Source organism: Acipenser ruthenus, chromosome 54 (assembly GCF_902713425.1).
Source record: "Acipenser ruthenus chromosome 54, fAciRut3.2 maternal haplotype, whole genome shotgun sequence".
Taxonomy (NCBI): domain Eukaryota; kingdom Metazoa; phylum Chordata; class Actinopteri; order Acipenseriformes; family Acipenseridae; genus Acipenser; species Acipenser ruthenus.
Genome location: NC_081242.1, coordinates 2,468,926 through 2,486,087, shown reverse-complemented (window position 1 = coordinate 2,486,087; position 17,162 = coordinate 2,468,926). Strand labels below are relative to the sequence as shown.

Sequence of the window (17,162 nt, the reverse complement as noted above, 5' to 3'; positions counted from 1 at the left end):
GCTGCTTTTATTGTATTTATTTCCTTTACTTGGCAGCTATAACCCTACGCTTCCGGACTTTTCAAACACAGGCAATGCGAATGCACAAACGTTACTGACAAGCGTTCGCGCTAGCCTGCTCTTTCTCAGAGTCTTCGATTGAGACTACGAAACAAAAGTTCGTCCAAAAAACAAAATCTTTCAGTGTAAATTGAGAATTACACATTTTTAACTTTAGAGCAGGAATGAAAAGTATTATAAACAAGCCCCCTGCTTTGTACACTAAAGTTTTCTTCTCAAACAGATAAATAGCAACCAGGTATGTCAGCTTATCACGTGATTTCCTGGACAGCCCATCCCCTGCTTCTGTCTGACTAAAAAGAAAAAAAACAACCTTCCATGATATCGAAACTGAAAGCAAGTCAGCATTTACTTTTTAGTTGAGGGATAGGCTGTATTATTATTAATTTCTTAGCAGACGCCCTTATCCAGAGCGACTTATAATTGTTACCAGATATCACATTATTTTTACATACAATTCCCCATTTATACAGTTGGGTTTTTACTGGCGCAATCTAGGTAAAGTACCTTGCTCAAGGGTACAGCAGCAGTGCCCCCCCCACCTGGGATTGAACCCACGCCCCTCCTGTCAAGAATCCAAAGCCCTAACCACTACTCCACACTATATGCACATTAATTTGTGGGATAGGCGGTATGGATATTCATTTGTGGGATAGGCCGTATGCATTTGCTGGGGAGGTTCCCTATATATACTGGAGCGCTTTCTTCAGAAAACCAAAACCGGACCTGGAGAAAAAGTAAAAAGACGTCAGAAAAACGAAGGAAAGACAAGAACGAGGAAGGTAAGGAACTTATTATAGATTGCATTTCTAATTATTTTTATTTTGGTCTATGAAAAGCAACAACTGTGTACACAGTGTGTTTTAACTCAGATTGTGATTTTTTTTTGTCAATAGCATTTTTTTTTGAATTTGCCATACAGCAATGTAGGTACAGTACAAGCACGGTGGGGATAGAGGTGTATGCCTTGCTACATTAAACTCTCCCTGCACCTCATGCATATATACCAGTTAGATAAACGAAGCATTCAAACTTTTAAAGTGGAACTTGAATGTGTTCACTCCTTTTGTGATATATATATATATATATATATATATATATATATATATATATATATATATATATATATATATATATATATATATATACACACACACATATGGGGTGCCATGTGTAAAAAAAGCGTTAATATCTTTTTTTTTCCAGATTTAACGTAAATCTTGTATTTTTTCCCCAGATTTATAAATGTTGTGAAAATAAATATATATTTTTTTTTAATGTGTACATTCAGATATAATTTATAAATCTAGTTACAAGATTTAACATTTAGCTAAATATTTAACTAAATCTTAAATCTCTTAACTAGATTTAACATTTAGCTAAATGTTTGACTGGCCAGCTAAATCTGGAGTTTGTGTGCAAATGTGCTTTCACGCGATTTGATTATGTTATTTCAAAGGATCTTAACATTTAAACTGGTGTTGAAATCACAAGACAGATTTTATCTTGCGATATTGAACAGTGTGTTAAGAGATCGATATTGCAGTGTGTTAATAATTATGCAGAAAGGTACTGCTGTCCCAAGCTAAATTGTCTTCAGAGTGAACTTTAAGCAGGCTGTCTCGCGCAGATGAGTTCATTTCTTTAAAAAGAAAGGGGCTGAGGCGAGTTTGTTCCCGTGTGTTTGAGGTAAAAAGACAACCGTAAAGAATTACATAGTTATTAGAGGTATTTAAATACACAAGACAATGTCTTCTCACAAAACAGGGTTATCAGGTAAAACACTTTAACAGTCGCACGAGAGAAATTGTATCCAACGTGTTTAAATACTGTGAGGATGAATCGTGAAAAGAAATGACAATAGCGGTGTCGTTCAAAACTGATGTGTGTACTGCGTTTGCCCGGGCATGCCCAAATGATTTTAGCTCAGAAAACAAGGAAACGTCCGTCTGAAAGGGGTACCATGTACTGAGTATGGCCCTTAAAGTTCTTTTTAAAATATCTTTTTTTACAATTCAACAAATTCATGTGACTTTAACTGATAACAATCTGGGTTATCTAAAATTGTAAACATATATGATTTTGTGGGTGAAGTACAGTGCCTTTTCATAGTGATTTGTGCAGTAGCTAATCACAGCATTGACAGCGTACCATTTTCTGGTGTTACACAGGTCAAGTTTTGGTGCTCGTACCACAGTCTGACGATGTACCACTTTCTGACCCTACACCGGTCAGAACTGTTATTAATAAAGCGAGTGCCATTTTATAGGGTATTTTGGCAGTTGTATCAAACTGCAAACGTGATTTATGAGGAAATTATGTGATTATGTTTGGCAATGCAGTAAGCTGACATTGACAGCTCAGCTCATTTGAGAGACAACACCCCTACAGAAAATGGAGCAGTCCACCTGTTGTGAAACATGACTAGTTCAATTTAAGCGGCTAGTAGTAGAAATCAAGATTTGTGTATAAAACTTTAAATAGAGTGTGACAGGGTGACTCAGCGGTGACGTCACGGCAGAAGCAGGAAGGGAACAAACTGACACCAGGGCAAGTACTGCAGTTCAAAGTAAGACGCGGCTGGCCGCCGTTTTTATTAAATAACATAAATAAAAGGTTTGAACAAAAAAACACACTTGTGCTCACAGACCAAAATAAAAGGGTAAACAAAAATAATCACGAACACAAAAATACACACTGAATAGGTCAGGCTGGGCTATCGCCTTCACTGTTCCTATCTGTTGTACTATTTACGTTTTTTTCTCTCTCAGTTCTCTCCACTCTCGCTCACTCTCTCCTTTCAACACCCACCCGGAACATGGAGAGCTGCAGGCTTTTTATATTCAGGTGACCATCTCCCGATTAGCAACAAAATTAATCACTTAATTAATTCGGGAGATGGCCACCTTCTGCACGAGTTTTTTTTTATTATTTCTGGCAGAGGACGAGCACCAATCTCGCCTCTGCCAGAACACGTTTTAAAAAGTAAACAAAACAATAACACGGCGGTACGCCATCACAAATTACAATAAATAAATCATAATACAAAACAAATACAAAATACACTGCACAGGGGCGGAGGGGAAGACCCCGATCTAAAAATAAATAAACAAAACAATGTACAGGGCACCTCGCCCTGTTACATAGAGGTTTTGCATGAAGCTGTTTCTGTTAGCTATTACTATATAGTATGACCACTGAGGACAAACTCCTGTGTCTGTAGCTTCAACTGTATACAGTCGTGGCCTCACTCAAAAATCCTGCCATAGGTTGTTACTGCAAGCAATGGACTAGATTTTGCTCTTGCATCAGATGTAAGATTGCCTGTAATTCAGTCACTGTGAAATATCCCTCTGCAGGAACCTCGGAGATGTCATCAGAGAAGAGCGTGCCAGGTGAGAGGGCTCAAGAGGCTGAACTCCAGGTAGAAATGAAGAAAACGCCAGCCAGCCAAATCACTCACTTTGCTGAGGACACCAGAGAATACAGCTTCACATTCACCACAGTGCTGGAGAATGGGACCCAGAGCACGCCTGTTTCAACATCTGTCTGTACAAGTAAGGATCAGTTCTCTACAACTCAGGGTATTAGCCTCATAGATCATCTATACTTACTTTTTGTCTCACTCCAGCTCAAGTCGACCAATTTCTTGTTTCTGTGATGATACATAAACCACATGTGATGGAGAAAATGGTTCCAGGGATGGTGTTGTGTTCATGCAATAAAGCTGTGTATCTCATGCCCATGGGTCTGAAGCTTGACCTAGACAGTAACAGTTGGTATCATTTTGAACAATGTTTCAAGAGCCAAACAGGAATTAATTGATGCAAGCCTTTGATACAAAAAATGTCAATTAAACCCCACATTGGTCCACTTGAGCTGGAATTTTCTAAATAACATTGGAACTGACTCACTTCAACAGGGATTGTAAATCAGTATATCCTACAACATACTGACTCAGTATAGAGTGGTTACATGCTGCAGTAAACCCAACGGGCTCTATTTAATCAACAGAAGCAGTTACACCTAGATCTGTTTTTATCTCTTTTTAAATATTGTGATTCTAGAAGGACAGACATGAGCTCTCATACGATAGTGCTAGAGGGGTTATTGCTTTGCAGTTGAGTTTAAGTTGAACCTCGGGCAAGTTGTTGTCCAATGTTGCCACCTGCTGGCAGGCTGGAGAATGAAGCAGCTGAAAACACTTGACACTAATTAACAGCTTTTACTTGCTGAAATAAGAAATAAATGACTGAATGTGCTGTCTGTTAAAATCAAACCAGGAGAAATCAGTAACAGACTAGAAGAGTGTTTGCCTAACACAGCAGGTCATGTAAGTATGTGCTCACAAATGATGCTCCTACTCTTTATTATTGTTATTAATTAATTAATTAATTAATTAATTAATTAATTAATTAATTAATTTGGCAGACACCTTTATTCAAGGTAACTTATAGGCATTACAGGGCAGCACATCTGCAGTATAATAGCCAGTGACAAGCATATTCATCGCTTGTATAAACCAATCAGCCTCCACTGAGAACACAGTTGTCTCATATCCCAGTACCTAATATGCATGAATAGGGCATTGGTGCATTCTGTGTGTTCAAGTGTAGTCACCAGCGAACCATTATTTCAATGTACAAAATTACTTCAGCTAAATGGATACCTGTTACTGTTTCCCTTTCAGAAACACATCTAGAAGATTTGCTGTGCAAGCTGGGACTGGAGAACTACTTCCCAGGCAAGATTACGTTGAGTACTGTCCTTGAGATCGGTACAGAGAGTATTACAGATGAACCAATTCAGTCACTGAAAAAACTTCCCTGGTGCTTTCTGAAAAGACTCATGATGGTAAATGTGACAGTTCTCAGTACAATGTGCAGTGCTGCTGAGACAGATACAGACTCAGCATTGCAAGACCTTGATAGTGTTCTTGAACTTATTGGTAGTAATGATGATCAAGACAGTAATACAATCAATCCGCTTGATCTCTTAGCAGCACTCTTTCTGTGCTCAGATAGCTTCCTGCAGCAGGAAATTATGTCAAAAATGTCAATGTGCCAGTTTGCTGTACCTCTCTTCCTCCCTGACTGCAGCACCAGTCAGTGTACATTAATGCTGTGGGCCATGCGAGACATTGTGAAGAAGTTTAGACCCTGTTCATTAGCCGACTCAAAAGGGTTTGTAGAAGACAGTATAGTCACCACTGCCATGCCAATGATCTCTTTTGTCAGGCTGGGTGACTGCAGTTTATCAAAGTCTCAGATTCTGAATCAGGTTCTCAGCAACCCCCAGCAGTACCATGATGTCTTCATCCATCGTAATATGGAAAGTGGAAATGTTCCACGCGAAATTTCAAACGGTCTAGTGGAAATAGGTTGGTACCTTCCTTGTGGAAAGAAAAACTTAGACATCTTTCCAGAACCTGTAGCTGTTGTCAACCTTCGTGGAGATCTCTTTTCCTTTCAGAAACAGTTTTCCATTTTATGTCAAACATCCTCGGCAGTCATCATATTTTTTGACAGTATTGCGGAGAGCGAGTGCAATCTCTTGTCCTCTGCAGGAAACATTAAAGCCCAATTGTTTTTGGTTGCAAATTTTCCAAATAAGACAGAGAAAAACATAAACTCTCTGAAAGACTTGGCATCAAAATTAAAATTAAGTGGAAGTCAGATCCTATTTAAGAAACAGCAGACCAATGATGCACAGTTTGTGTCAAAACTGCGCTTAACTATGAATGGCATCATGGAAAACTGTCAACACAAAATAACCATTGAAGGCATGTCTGCTGAAGCACATGAATTGGGGATCTCTGTAGATGAAGACTGCACTGAATGTCAAAACGCTAAGAGAAGTGCTGCACAAATCACATCTACAATCGATGATGTGGTGCGATATAAAGAGGATCAGTTGCCATTGCAAGGGAAGCTTTGGAAGGAGCTGGCTAAAATAGAAAAAGAGGAGTGCAGACTACGGAAGGCAGGAGACAAGCCTCTTGAACAATATAAAGCCAATCTGCAAAGTGAAAAACAGAAACTGAGACAACAACAAAGCAGATATGATATGTCTGAAGCAATGCAGTGTTTCATCACTGCTATATCCAATGAAAGCAAAGAAGAACGATCCTATTTTCTAAAGTGGATGAGAATGAATTTGGATGTTAAATCACGAAAGAAACTTTCTGGTCTTCGTGATGAATACAAAGAAAAGTGTTGCAAGTTGTCAGAGAACAAAGAGATAATTGCAGCCCTGGATAGACAAATATCAAACAGCTCTTTAGGAATCGAACATTTCATGCGTGAGATGGGCCAGCTTTATGAAGCAACGTGCTCCCTTCCCTCAAATAATGCATATCGTCAGCAATTTCAAGATCTTCCCAGTTTGGGGGCTGACCTGCTGTTGGATGGCTTCCCCCTTGAGCTGGTGGATGGAGATGCATCAAATATCCCTGTAAGGTGGATGACTGGTGTTCTAACAAAGCTCCATGAGAAAGTCCAACACAAGAGCAGGCTGCTGGTTGTAACAGTGTTGGGAGTCCAAAGCACTGGGAAGTCTACCCTCCTCAACACAATGTTTGGGGTTCAGTTTGCAGTTAGCAGTGGCAGGTGCACGAGAGGAGCCTTCATGCTGTTAATCGGAATCAAAGAGGATCTTAAAGAAGAGCTGAACTGTGATTTTATCTTGGTAATCGACACTGAAGGTCTCAAATCTCCAGAGCTGGCAGAACTAGAAGACAGCTATGAACATGACAATGAGCTTGCAACACTGGTTGTAGGTTTGAGTGACATCACCATAATAAACATCGCAATGGAGAACTCCACAGAGATGAAAGATATCCTACAGATCGTGGTGCATGCCTTTCTTAGAATGGAGAAACTGGGAAAGAAACCAAACTGTCAGTTTGTGCACCAGAATGTGGGGGACGTGTCTGCCCATGACAACAATGCAAGGGACAGAAATAAGCTTCTAGAACAGCTGAATGAGATGACACAGGCTGCTGCCAGGATGGAAAAGCTAGATCCTAACATAAAACTCACAGATGTCATGGAGTATGATCCCGAACACAGTAACTGGTACATCCCTGGTCTGTGGCATGGTATTCCACCAATGGCTCCAGTGAACACAGGCTACAGTGAAAGTGTATATGAGTTCAAGAAGAGCTTGATTGAAGTGTTAAAAAGCTGCAAATACCAAACACTTCCAGAGTTCTTGGAGTGGACGAGAAGTTTGTGGAAAGCTGTTAAACATGAGAACTTCATCTTCAGCTTCAGAAATAGTCTAGTGGCTGAGGCTTACAGTAATCTGTGTGTTGAATATGGTAAATGGGAATGGGACTTCCAGAAGCATATGTACAACTGGCTGGCAACTGCTGAGACAAGGATTTCAAATACCAGTAACCAGTCATCAAAACTTGAGTTTCTAAGCAGCTTAAAAAAAGAGGTGACAACACAAGAAGAGACCACTCTGGAGAAATTGACTAAATACTATGAAAGTAAGGAGGGACATGTTAATCTTGTAAAAAGCTACAGAGCAACCTTTGAGATAAGCATCAAAACTCTTAGGATTGAAATTGAAAACTCTGTGACAAACAAGTTGACAGCAGCTATTGATTTTCAGAATGGAATGAAAAAGGTACATGATGTCAATGGGAAGCATAAAGCAATATTAGAAGAAAAAGTGTTGAAACTGCTTGGAGACTGCAGGGAAAGAAATGAGGATTTATCTGAGGAGCAGCTGGAAAAGGAATTTGAAAAGATGTGGGATGAGACAGTGAAGAAACTGGACTTCAAAGGTTTAGAGAAGCGAGACATTGTATTAGATGTTTATAATCAATTGAGAAAACAATTGGATAGACATGTTGGTGCAGTTAAGATGGTGTTAAATCAGGCCAGCGATTTGACTAAATATGGAGTTAACATGTTTAATGTAACTGATAAACATTTTGATCGTGCATGGTTCAAGATGAACATAACTGATGTTATTGGCATAACTGAGAAAAAATTCAAAAAGGAGGAAGCAAATATTATGGCTCAATGTGTAATAACACAGGGCAACCAGTTTGTATCTGACAGAAAACACACAACATCTGACTACCACGAGACCTACACCAGAGAGCTGTTGGAAATGATAGACGGCAAGCTGAAGGAAATTAAGAAACTGAATGCCCAGTTTGAAGTTGATCTGAAGCTGCACATCTGTGGCTTTGCAGCCAGGGAATTTCAACAGATGCACGAAGATTTTATTAAAGTCAACGACCCCCTGAAACATCTGGAAAAGTCCAGGCCGCAGTACTGTGCTGACTTCATAGATCTTTACCATGAGAAGGATCAGAGCCTAAAGAAGGCTGAAGAATTCACTGAGCGCTGCCTCAAGCCTGCAGTGAGGGAATATGTCAACAAAGCTCTTGGGATAGAGATTGTAGATGCAATGCTGACTGGTGCAGACTCTGTGAAATACAGCACCCGGTCATATTTCCAGCATTCAATTCTGAAGCAGTTGCTGGAAGAAAATACATCTGAAAACTATGTGTCTTACATTAGAAAGTATGATGGTTTTGTCAAGAAGTGGATATTTGATTGTATTCTTAAGGAGTTTTCAGAAGACAACGCCCTTTCAGGTTTAGAATTGAAATGTCTGGAAACCATAACCCAGAAAATACAAGCAGCAGTGAAAAGGGCAGAAAACGAGGGAACCTCGACACGCGATATCAAAACCATATCAGGGTTTGTTGAAAATGTCTGCAGTGTTCTGAGCAGCGATATTGTGGTTTCCACAGACAATCTTGGATTAAAACTTATCCAAGACAAAGCAAGCGTGAAGGAGTTCATTGGGCATCTTCAATATTACCTTGAACAAATGAAGACATCTCTAAGTGGTGAATTTTCTCAAAGGTGTGATATCCAGAAGAAACTTATCAACCTGCCATTCAAGCCGCAGGACGAGCTGTTCAGAAAGGTGTTTGGTTGTGGAAAGCTGTGTCCGTTCTGCATGGTCCCCTGTGAGGCAGGAGGCAAGGACCACAAAGAACACCACGCATCAGTGCATCGACCCAAAGGGCTGGGCAGATGGAGATCTTCAGTATCTAATAAACTCTCTGTAAGTGTATGCACAACTCGTGTGTACAGTGAAAATACATTTAGGAATAGTGACACAGAGGGGGAGTACCATCCCTATAAAGACTATCGGAAATTCTATCCTGACTGGAACATTGCCCCCGATCCTAGTATTGAAGCCTCTGACTACTGGAAGTACGTGCTGACTACATTTAATGAAGAATTTGCAGTTGAGTATCATGCAAAGCCTGCTGATATCCCAGAGCAATGGAAAAGCATAACAAAGGAACAAGCACTAAAGAGTATAAATGAGGTGTTTAACGTGAAGTAAATAAAAGCTAATCATCAACTGTAAAAGACCTCTGAAAACTACTAAACATGTCCAATTCTACAAATGATTAAATTAATTAAGTTAATTGAGAGATTAAGTTGGAACAAAAACCAGAAGACCCTGCAGTCCTTGAGGACTGGAGTTTGACCACCCTTGAATTGAGTACCATGTGAAAGGAATACGACCGTTCAAAATGCTTGTATAAAAACTCAAAACAACCCTTTATGTTCCCTGGGATTTTATCTTTTTAAAAAATATTTTCTCCTGGATATAAAAACTTTGTTTAAATGATTGTATTTTAATTTTTAATCTTTAAGAATCTTTAGTTGTCTAATTAATTAGTGATTGCAACAGAAAATGCAAGAATTACTTCTATTGGCAATTTGTAGCACACAAGTAATATAAACTGTATGTTTTTTAATGTATACTGTGACCATGTAAAGCTTTTACAAAACATTATTATCATTATTATACTGCGCAACATTGAGTGTGCTTTGTAGGATCTGTTGGCAATAATGAAACCTATTTTTTTAATGCATCATATATTTTATACTCTGAATGTTATTATCACTTTAACAAAGTAGAGAATAATTTTGGCTGACCTTGCTGATACTTAAAAAGCTATACTCTGGTAGTGATTTTGCATGCTGGCCGCCAAGATATCTTTTCTGTTAATGTTTTGCTAATTAAATAAGGTGTGGGATTCATGTTAACCAACTTGATGATGCGCTGAATATTTTTTTTTCTGTGTAAAATGAATTGTTCGATAAACCTTGTTTCTGTGCTTCCTGCTTCTATAACGTTATGCTCATGCTTTCAAATTCCTTGAAATATATTTCAAAATAAAGTGGAGTTCAACTTCAAGCAAGATTTGTGTTGTTGTATATCATTATTATTATTATTATTATTATTATTATTATTTAGTCACCAAGCAGACACTTTTATCCAAAGTGACTTACAGAGACATGGGGGTGAACTATGCATCAACAACAATTGCTGCTGCTAGAGAGTCACTTACAATAGGACCTTGTTTGTTTTACGTCTCATCCGAATGATGGAGCACAAGGAGGTTAAGTGACTTGCTCAGGGTCACACACAGGGAGTCAGTGGCTGAGCCGGGATTTGAACCTCCTGGTAACAAGCCCCTTTCTTTAACCACTGGACCAGCAAGCCCCTTTGTATGTCTGTAAATCGATCTTTCAAAAGAATCCAGTGCACACACACATACTGGGGGTCCTCCTAGTTTCTCATGCATTCATCTATAGAAGAATCCAGTGCACACACACATACAGGAGGTCCTTCTAGTTTCTCATGCATTCATCTATAGAAGAATCCAGTGCACACACTCATACAGGGGTCCTCCTAGTTTCTCATGCATTCATCTATAGGCTCACATCAGCAGGTGAAGCTGATTTTCTAATCAGGAGCTATTAGTAATGGAAAACATACACAGATATGTCCATAGGTTTTGCATCATCCTCGAGGAAGGGGGGAGAAATCAACAAAAAAAACAGAAGGGAGACTACATCAAAACAAGGGCAACAACTCAGGTAAGACAGTCATTAAATGTATTTATCTAAATGCTATAAGTCTCAGAAACAAAATGTTAGAACTTGAAGCTACTGAACTAACAAATAACTATGATGTGATAGGTGTTACAGAAACTTGGTACTCTGAGAGTGATGGAGACGAATATATATAATATTAGTGGGTATACACCGTATCGATTGAGAGGAATGGTAGTTCCTCACACCAAATTACAGCGAAGTGCGAGAACTGCCAGTGACTCTCTATACAGCACGGATAGTTTGCGTGTTTTCAGGGTATTGGCGCAGCAAAAGTAAATCAGCCAAAAGCACCATTCCACTTTTCATTTGCAGTTCCCAACACTTATGTGAAATGTAGAAAAAAAGTAAATACCTGTCATACAGTAAGAGAAATAAGTCGCCAAAGGAAGGTAAAAATGTCAATCTCCTTGGTCTTCTTTTTCTCCAGACTTATTTTTTTGCAGATTTTTGCAGACCCCAGGCGCTTTTATCCAAGCATATGTATGTTACAGGTAATGGACAAAAAAATGGAAACACCTAGGTAAATGAGGCTGTGTGGTCCAGTGGTTAAAGAAAAGGGCTTGTAACCAGGAGGTCCCCAGTTCAAATCCCACCTCAGCCACGGACTCATTGTGTGACCATAAGCAAGTCACTTAACCTCCTTGTGCTCTGTCTTTCGGGTGAGACGTAGACATGGACAAAAAAATGGAGCATGCTTAGGGTCTTAGGGTCATGTATAAAAATGCTGGACAGGCCTGGTTGCCTATAATTATGGGTAGCATGGCTGCAAGAGGAGACCTCATGCATGGAACTCTGAGGGAAAGACATCATCAGCAAAGGGCAACAGTGGGCGGAAGCACATACTCCAGGATCGTGATATCCGTGCATTCATTCGAAGTGCAAGCAAAACAGGTGAGCAACTGCAGATCAGTTGACTGCAAGTTTCAACCTGGGGCGTGAGCAGCCAGTTTAATCAAAAACGGTCCACGGAGAACTCCACAGAGTGGGATACCATAGTGGCCCAATGCCCTATTAAGTGACTTTACATTGGGGTTTCCATTTTTTTGTCCACTACCTGTATGTTAGGGAAATAGGAACACACTTATTGTGACGTATATATCATTTATATTAAATGATTTATTTCTGTTTTAAAATTGAACATTTGCCTGAAAAAAATGATTTCTTTATATAAATAAAAAAAAGGTCCAGTATACATGGGATTTGAACCTATAACCTTCAGTTTGCAAGCATGTTGTGTTAACTATCAGTACTACACGATTAGTATTTTGAAAGATGAAGTAAGCCAGCTGAGAACGGAGCAACGTGATCTGTTCCTTCGTCTATGATTAAGAAAACAACCCGGAAGGACCTCTGTTGAAAATATCATACGTGAGTGTTTTGTGTGTTTGTCGTTTGTCCCATCTCAAATTGTTTATTATTATTTGTTTATTTAGCAGACGCCTTTATCCAAGGCGACTTACAGAGACTAGGGTGTGTGAACTATGCATCAGCTGCAGAGTCACTTACAACTACGTCTCACCTGAAAGACAGAGCACAAGGAGGTTAAGTGACTTGCTCAGGGTCACACAAGGAGTCAGTGGCTGAGGTGGGATTTGAACCGGGGACCTCCTGGTTACAAGCCCCTTTTCTTTAACCACTGGACGACACAGCTTCCTTAATTGTTGGCTAACACGTTCCGGAGCTGTCACCAGAGGCGAGCACAAACCCGGTGACCGTGTTTGTATCTTGTGTTTGTAACTGGACTGTGTTTATTATTTGGGACTGCAAACCATTTATTTATAACAGTGCAATATACATTGCTTTGTATTGCCTGGCATTATTGTTTGAGCTCACCAGACCTGGATTACAACATTAAAACATTTCTAAATGGATTAGCACCGTCTTACAAAAAGGAGCACAGCGTGAACAATATGTAAGGTACGTGCAGAACGATTTTTGTTCATTTTTCAAATTGCCTAAAATTACAGGTAGATGGATGCTACTTGCTTTTAAATATGTTATAAATGATGATGTTCCCGTGATTTCATATTAGTTCAGTTAATACATGTAGCATAATGCATTCTGTTAACGGTAAAGGCATATTTTATGTAAGGACTGGGAATCACCAACTTGCTTAATTGTGTTAAACTGTATTACAGTATACTGCAGTTTTGATAGACTAAGGCTGACTGAGAAATATGTCCAGGTTTGGTTTGAGTACTACTTCCTAAACATTACAACAATTTTATTGCTTATTATGATGGTTTGCAAAATTAGATGAAAACTTTCACTACAATCGGGATAATACATAATCATTATTTACAAAATCTTGTTCGTTACTTATAAAAACTGTAACCTACTGCTATACTACTTGTAAATGGTGTGCAATGGAAGGACAAACTGTGGCGTGAAAGCTACAGCGGCTGCATTGTAAGCTGCATTAGAATCGTGTCTTGGGTTCGTTCCAAATTATTGCAAAATTTAAAAAAAAAAAATTCAATATATTTAGTGTAACAAACACATTTTTAATGTGAAAGAAAGCAGTTGATATGAATGACACTTTCATTGAACATGCATACTTTTGCACACATAACCTTAGCATATATTTGTTGATAGTTTCTATTGTATGGATTTGTGGTATACTGTTGATGAAATAATATGAAATCATGATCAAATTTGGATATGTCAATTGCATTATGCTGCATCAATTATTATATTTTTTTTTTTTTAAAAATCACTTTAATTTATGTGGCAGATTGCTGCTGAACATATGTAGCACATGGGAGGGCACTTGTTATTTCTGATCAGGGTGGGATCAGCCAGGCAAAATACCAAAAGGAAAATATAAACGTGACCACACTACTATGTCAGGCAATGAACATTGTTTTATTAAATACAGGTGGTAAACTATACTTAACAAACAGGGCAGATCTAGAATACGCATTCATGGCAAGCAGTTTGCACTGCCCGTTAATTAAAACAATAACTAAACACAGAATTACAATTTAAAACTAAAGGGCAGTGCGGCTCAATCCCTGCATTGAGACAGGGCGCGCGAAAAAAAATAAATAAATAAATAAAACCAATACAGCCTGTCTCCAGCACTGCTCTAAAACCCCAATACCTTTTAAAATAGTAGTTTAAAAACACATACATGACAAAATGCAGACCAAAAGCGCAGGCAGGGAGATCATGCAACTTGAAGCCCTTATATTTGTGTGGTCCTAATAATACCATTTGTAAATACAGTACATTATTAGAGTATAGATGAAGGGTCTAGAGAACTGATCTAACCTGTGTCTAAACCTGTTTCTGCTGCCTCCAATTTAAGGATTGCTTCGGATTCATCTTCCTTGCCGGTGTGAGTGGCAGCGTGCGGCAATCCTGTAAGGACATCGGGAAAGGACACTGTCTGTTTGGGGGCTGTTCTGGGATGTGTTTGTGTTGTTAAGTGTTATGGTATTTTACTAGTTAGCTAGTTGTGTTTTTTAAATGTTTATAATTCTTCATTGTTGGCTGTGTCTTTTCATCTACCATTTCTCTCTGTGTCTTTTATTTTTCTTCTATTTTATTCCCTTCTGTAAGTAAATGTTAGTTTGTATTTTTTTCAGTTTTTGTGTTTCTCCAGGGACTGCCAATGAAAATAGAGCTCATAGCTAAATCTGGGTGCAATACATCTTATGACATGTCATAAATGTTAAAAAATTGTATGTTGTTCCTGTCAAATACATAAATAAAAAATATATTTAAAAATAAATAGACTGTATTGTTTTAATCATTCAAAGAATGGGGACAAAACAGACCTCTGTAATGTTGCATGTGATTTTCATCTGATTGGGGCTACTGCTTAGCAGTGAATGGTTCCTCGTGTGTTAAAATCTATTTTGTAACTTAGCCCTTTTTCTCCTTTTATTCATGTTTTACTTTTACATTTTTTCTACATGGTTGGTCATAGAAAAAGCCTTCACAGTAGTACTTTGCAGTTTGATTTGTAAGCGATTAGACTTTAACTAGTCCCCACAGAAATCTGCAGTAGAATTTCCTAAAATCTGCAAAGGGAAAAGTGCGTTTTCTACAAAGAACTTGTCAAATTCTGCGGCAATGACAAATAAAAAAGTATTAATGAGTATTAATAAATAAGAACTAGTAACAGTTAGTTAAATTACACTTTTTTATTAAATCACATTACTAAGATGTTAAACTGAACAAACATATTACTCTGCCATATTATATGGAAATCAAAGAAGAAACACACTTACAATAAGGCAAAGAAAGTTCACTTGTTTTGAAACATTTGTTATTCACCAAAATGTAATTTTAAAACGTATCTACATCAAGACAGCACACAGAAATAGTTTGGAAACTTTTTGAAATGTGATACTTCGTACTGTGATATTTCGTAAGTCGCCCTGGATAAGGGCGTCTGCTAGAATAAAAATAAAAGTTTTAATGTTTTTAAAAATTGTTAAATGTAATAGCCTACAATAACGACGTGTATTATGTATCAGAAGTCTATGTACTGTATATGTGTTGTGACAGTGTGGTCGAGGGAGCACGATGAACCAGGCTGGAGTCAGGAATTGCAGTTGCAAAACTGGTTTCTTTTATTATTTCCCACACAGGGAATGGTATCAATGTGTCACATATTGTGATATGTCTCAACATATCCTGTCTTGTTCTTGGTCTCGGTCTCAACATATCTGGTCTTGGTCTTGGTCTCGGTCTCAACATATCCAGACTTGGTCTTGGTCTTGGTCTCAACATATCCGGTCTTGGTCTTGGTCTTGGTCTCAACATATCCGGTCTTGGTCTTGGTCTTCGTCTCAACATATCCGGTCTTGGTCTTCGTCTCAACATATCCAGTCTTGTTCTTGGTCTTGGTCTCAACATATCCGGTCTTGGTCTTGGTCTTGGTCTCAACATATCCGGTCTTGGTCTTCGTCTCAACATATCCGGTCTTGTCCTTGGTCTCGGTCTCAACATATCCGGTCTTGGTCTTGGTCTTGGTCACAACATATCCGGTCTTAGTCTTGTTCTCTACATATCCGGTCTTGGTCTTGGTCTCGGTCTCAACATATCCAGTCTTGATCTTGGTCTTGGTCTCAACATATCCGGTCTTGTTCTTGGTCTTGGTCTCAACACACCCGGTCTTGGTCTTGCTCTCAACATATCCGGTCTTGTTCTTGGTCTTGGTCTCAACACATCCGGTCTTGGTCTTGCTCTCAACATATCCGGTCTTGTTCTTGGTCTTGGTCTCAACACATCTGGTCTTGGTCTTGCTCTCAACATATCCGGTCTTGGTCTTGGTCTTGGTCTCAACATATCCGGTCTTGGTCTTGGTCTTGGTCTCAACATATCCGGTCTTGGTCTTGGTCTCAACATTTCCGGTCTTGTTCTTGGTCTCGGTCTCACATATCTGGTCTTAGTCTTGGTCTCAACATATCCGGTCTTGGTCTTGGTCTCGGTCTCAACATATCCAGTCTTGGTCTTGGTCTTGGTGTCAACATATCCGGTCTTGTTCTTGGTCTTGGTCTCAACATATCCGGTCTTGGTCTTGCTCTCAACATATCCGGTCTTGGTCTTGGTCTTGGTCTCAACATATCCGGTCTTGTTCTTGGTCTTCATCTCAACATATCCGGTCTTGGTCTTCGTCTCAACATATCCAGTCTTGTTCTTGGTCTTGGTCTCAACATATCCGGTCTTGGTCTTGGTCTTGGTCTCAACATATCCGGTCTTGGTCTTCGTCTCAACATATCCGGTCTTGTCCTTGGTCTCGGTCTCAACATATCCGGTCTTGGTCTTGGTCTTGGTCACAACATATCCGGTCTTAGTCTCAACATATCCGGTCTTGGTCTCGGTCTCAACATATCCAGTCTTGATCTTGGTCTTGGTCTCAACATATCCGGTCTTGTTCTTGGTCTTGGTCTCAACACATCCGGTCTTGGTCTTGCTCTCAACATATCCGGTCTTGTTCTTGGTCTTGGTCTCAACACATCCGGTCTTGGTCTTGCTCTCAACATATCCGGTCTTGGTCTTGGTCTTGGTCTCAACATATCCGGTCTTGGTCTCGGTCTCACATATCCGGTCTTGGTCTTGGTCTCGGTCTCAACATATCCGGTCTTGGTCTTGGTCTCAACATATCCGGTCTTGTCCTTGGTCTCGGTCTCA

At 39.3% G+C, this 17,162-nt stretch overlaps 1 protein-coding gene across 1 annotated transcript; it reads left to right on the top strand.

Moving 5' to 3' along the window:
• The first annotated feature begins 755 nt into the window (after nt 1-755).
• On the top strand, nt 756-10,305 carry LOC117968691 (up-regulator of cell proliferation-like). The gene is made up of 3 exons (XM_034916494.2): nt 756-842; nt 3,420-3,617; nt 4,751-10,305. Exons 2-3 carry the CDS (start codon nt 3,431-3,433, stop codon nt 9,445-9,447), a joined length of 4,884 nt encoding a protein of 1,627 aa, XP_034772385.2. The 5' UTR covers nt 756-842; nt 3,420-3,430; the 3' UTR covers nt 9,448-10,305.
• Nucleotides 10,306-17,162: the final 6,857 nt, after the last annotated feature.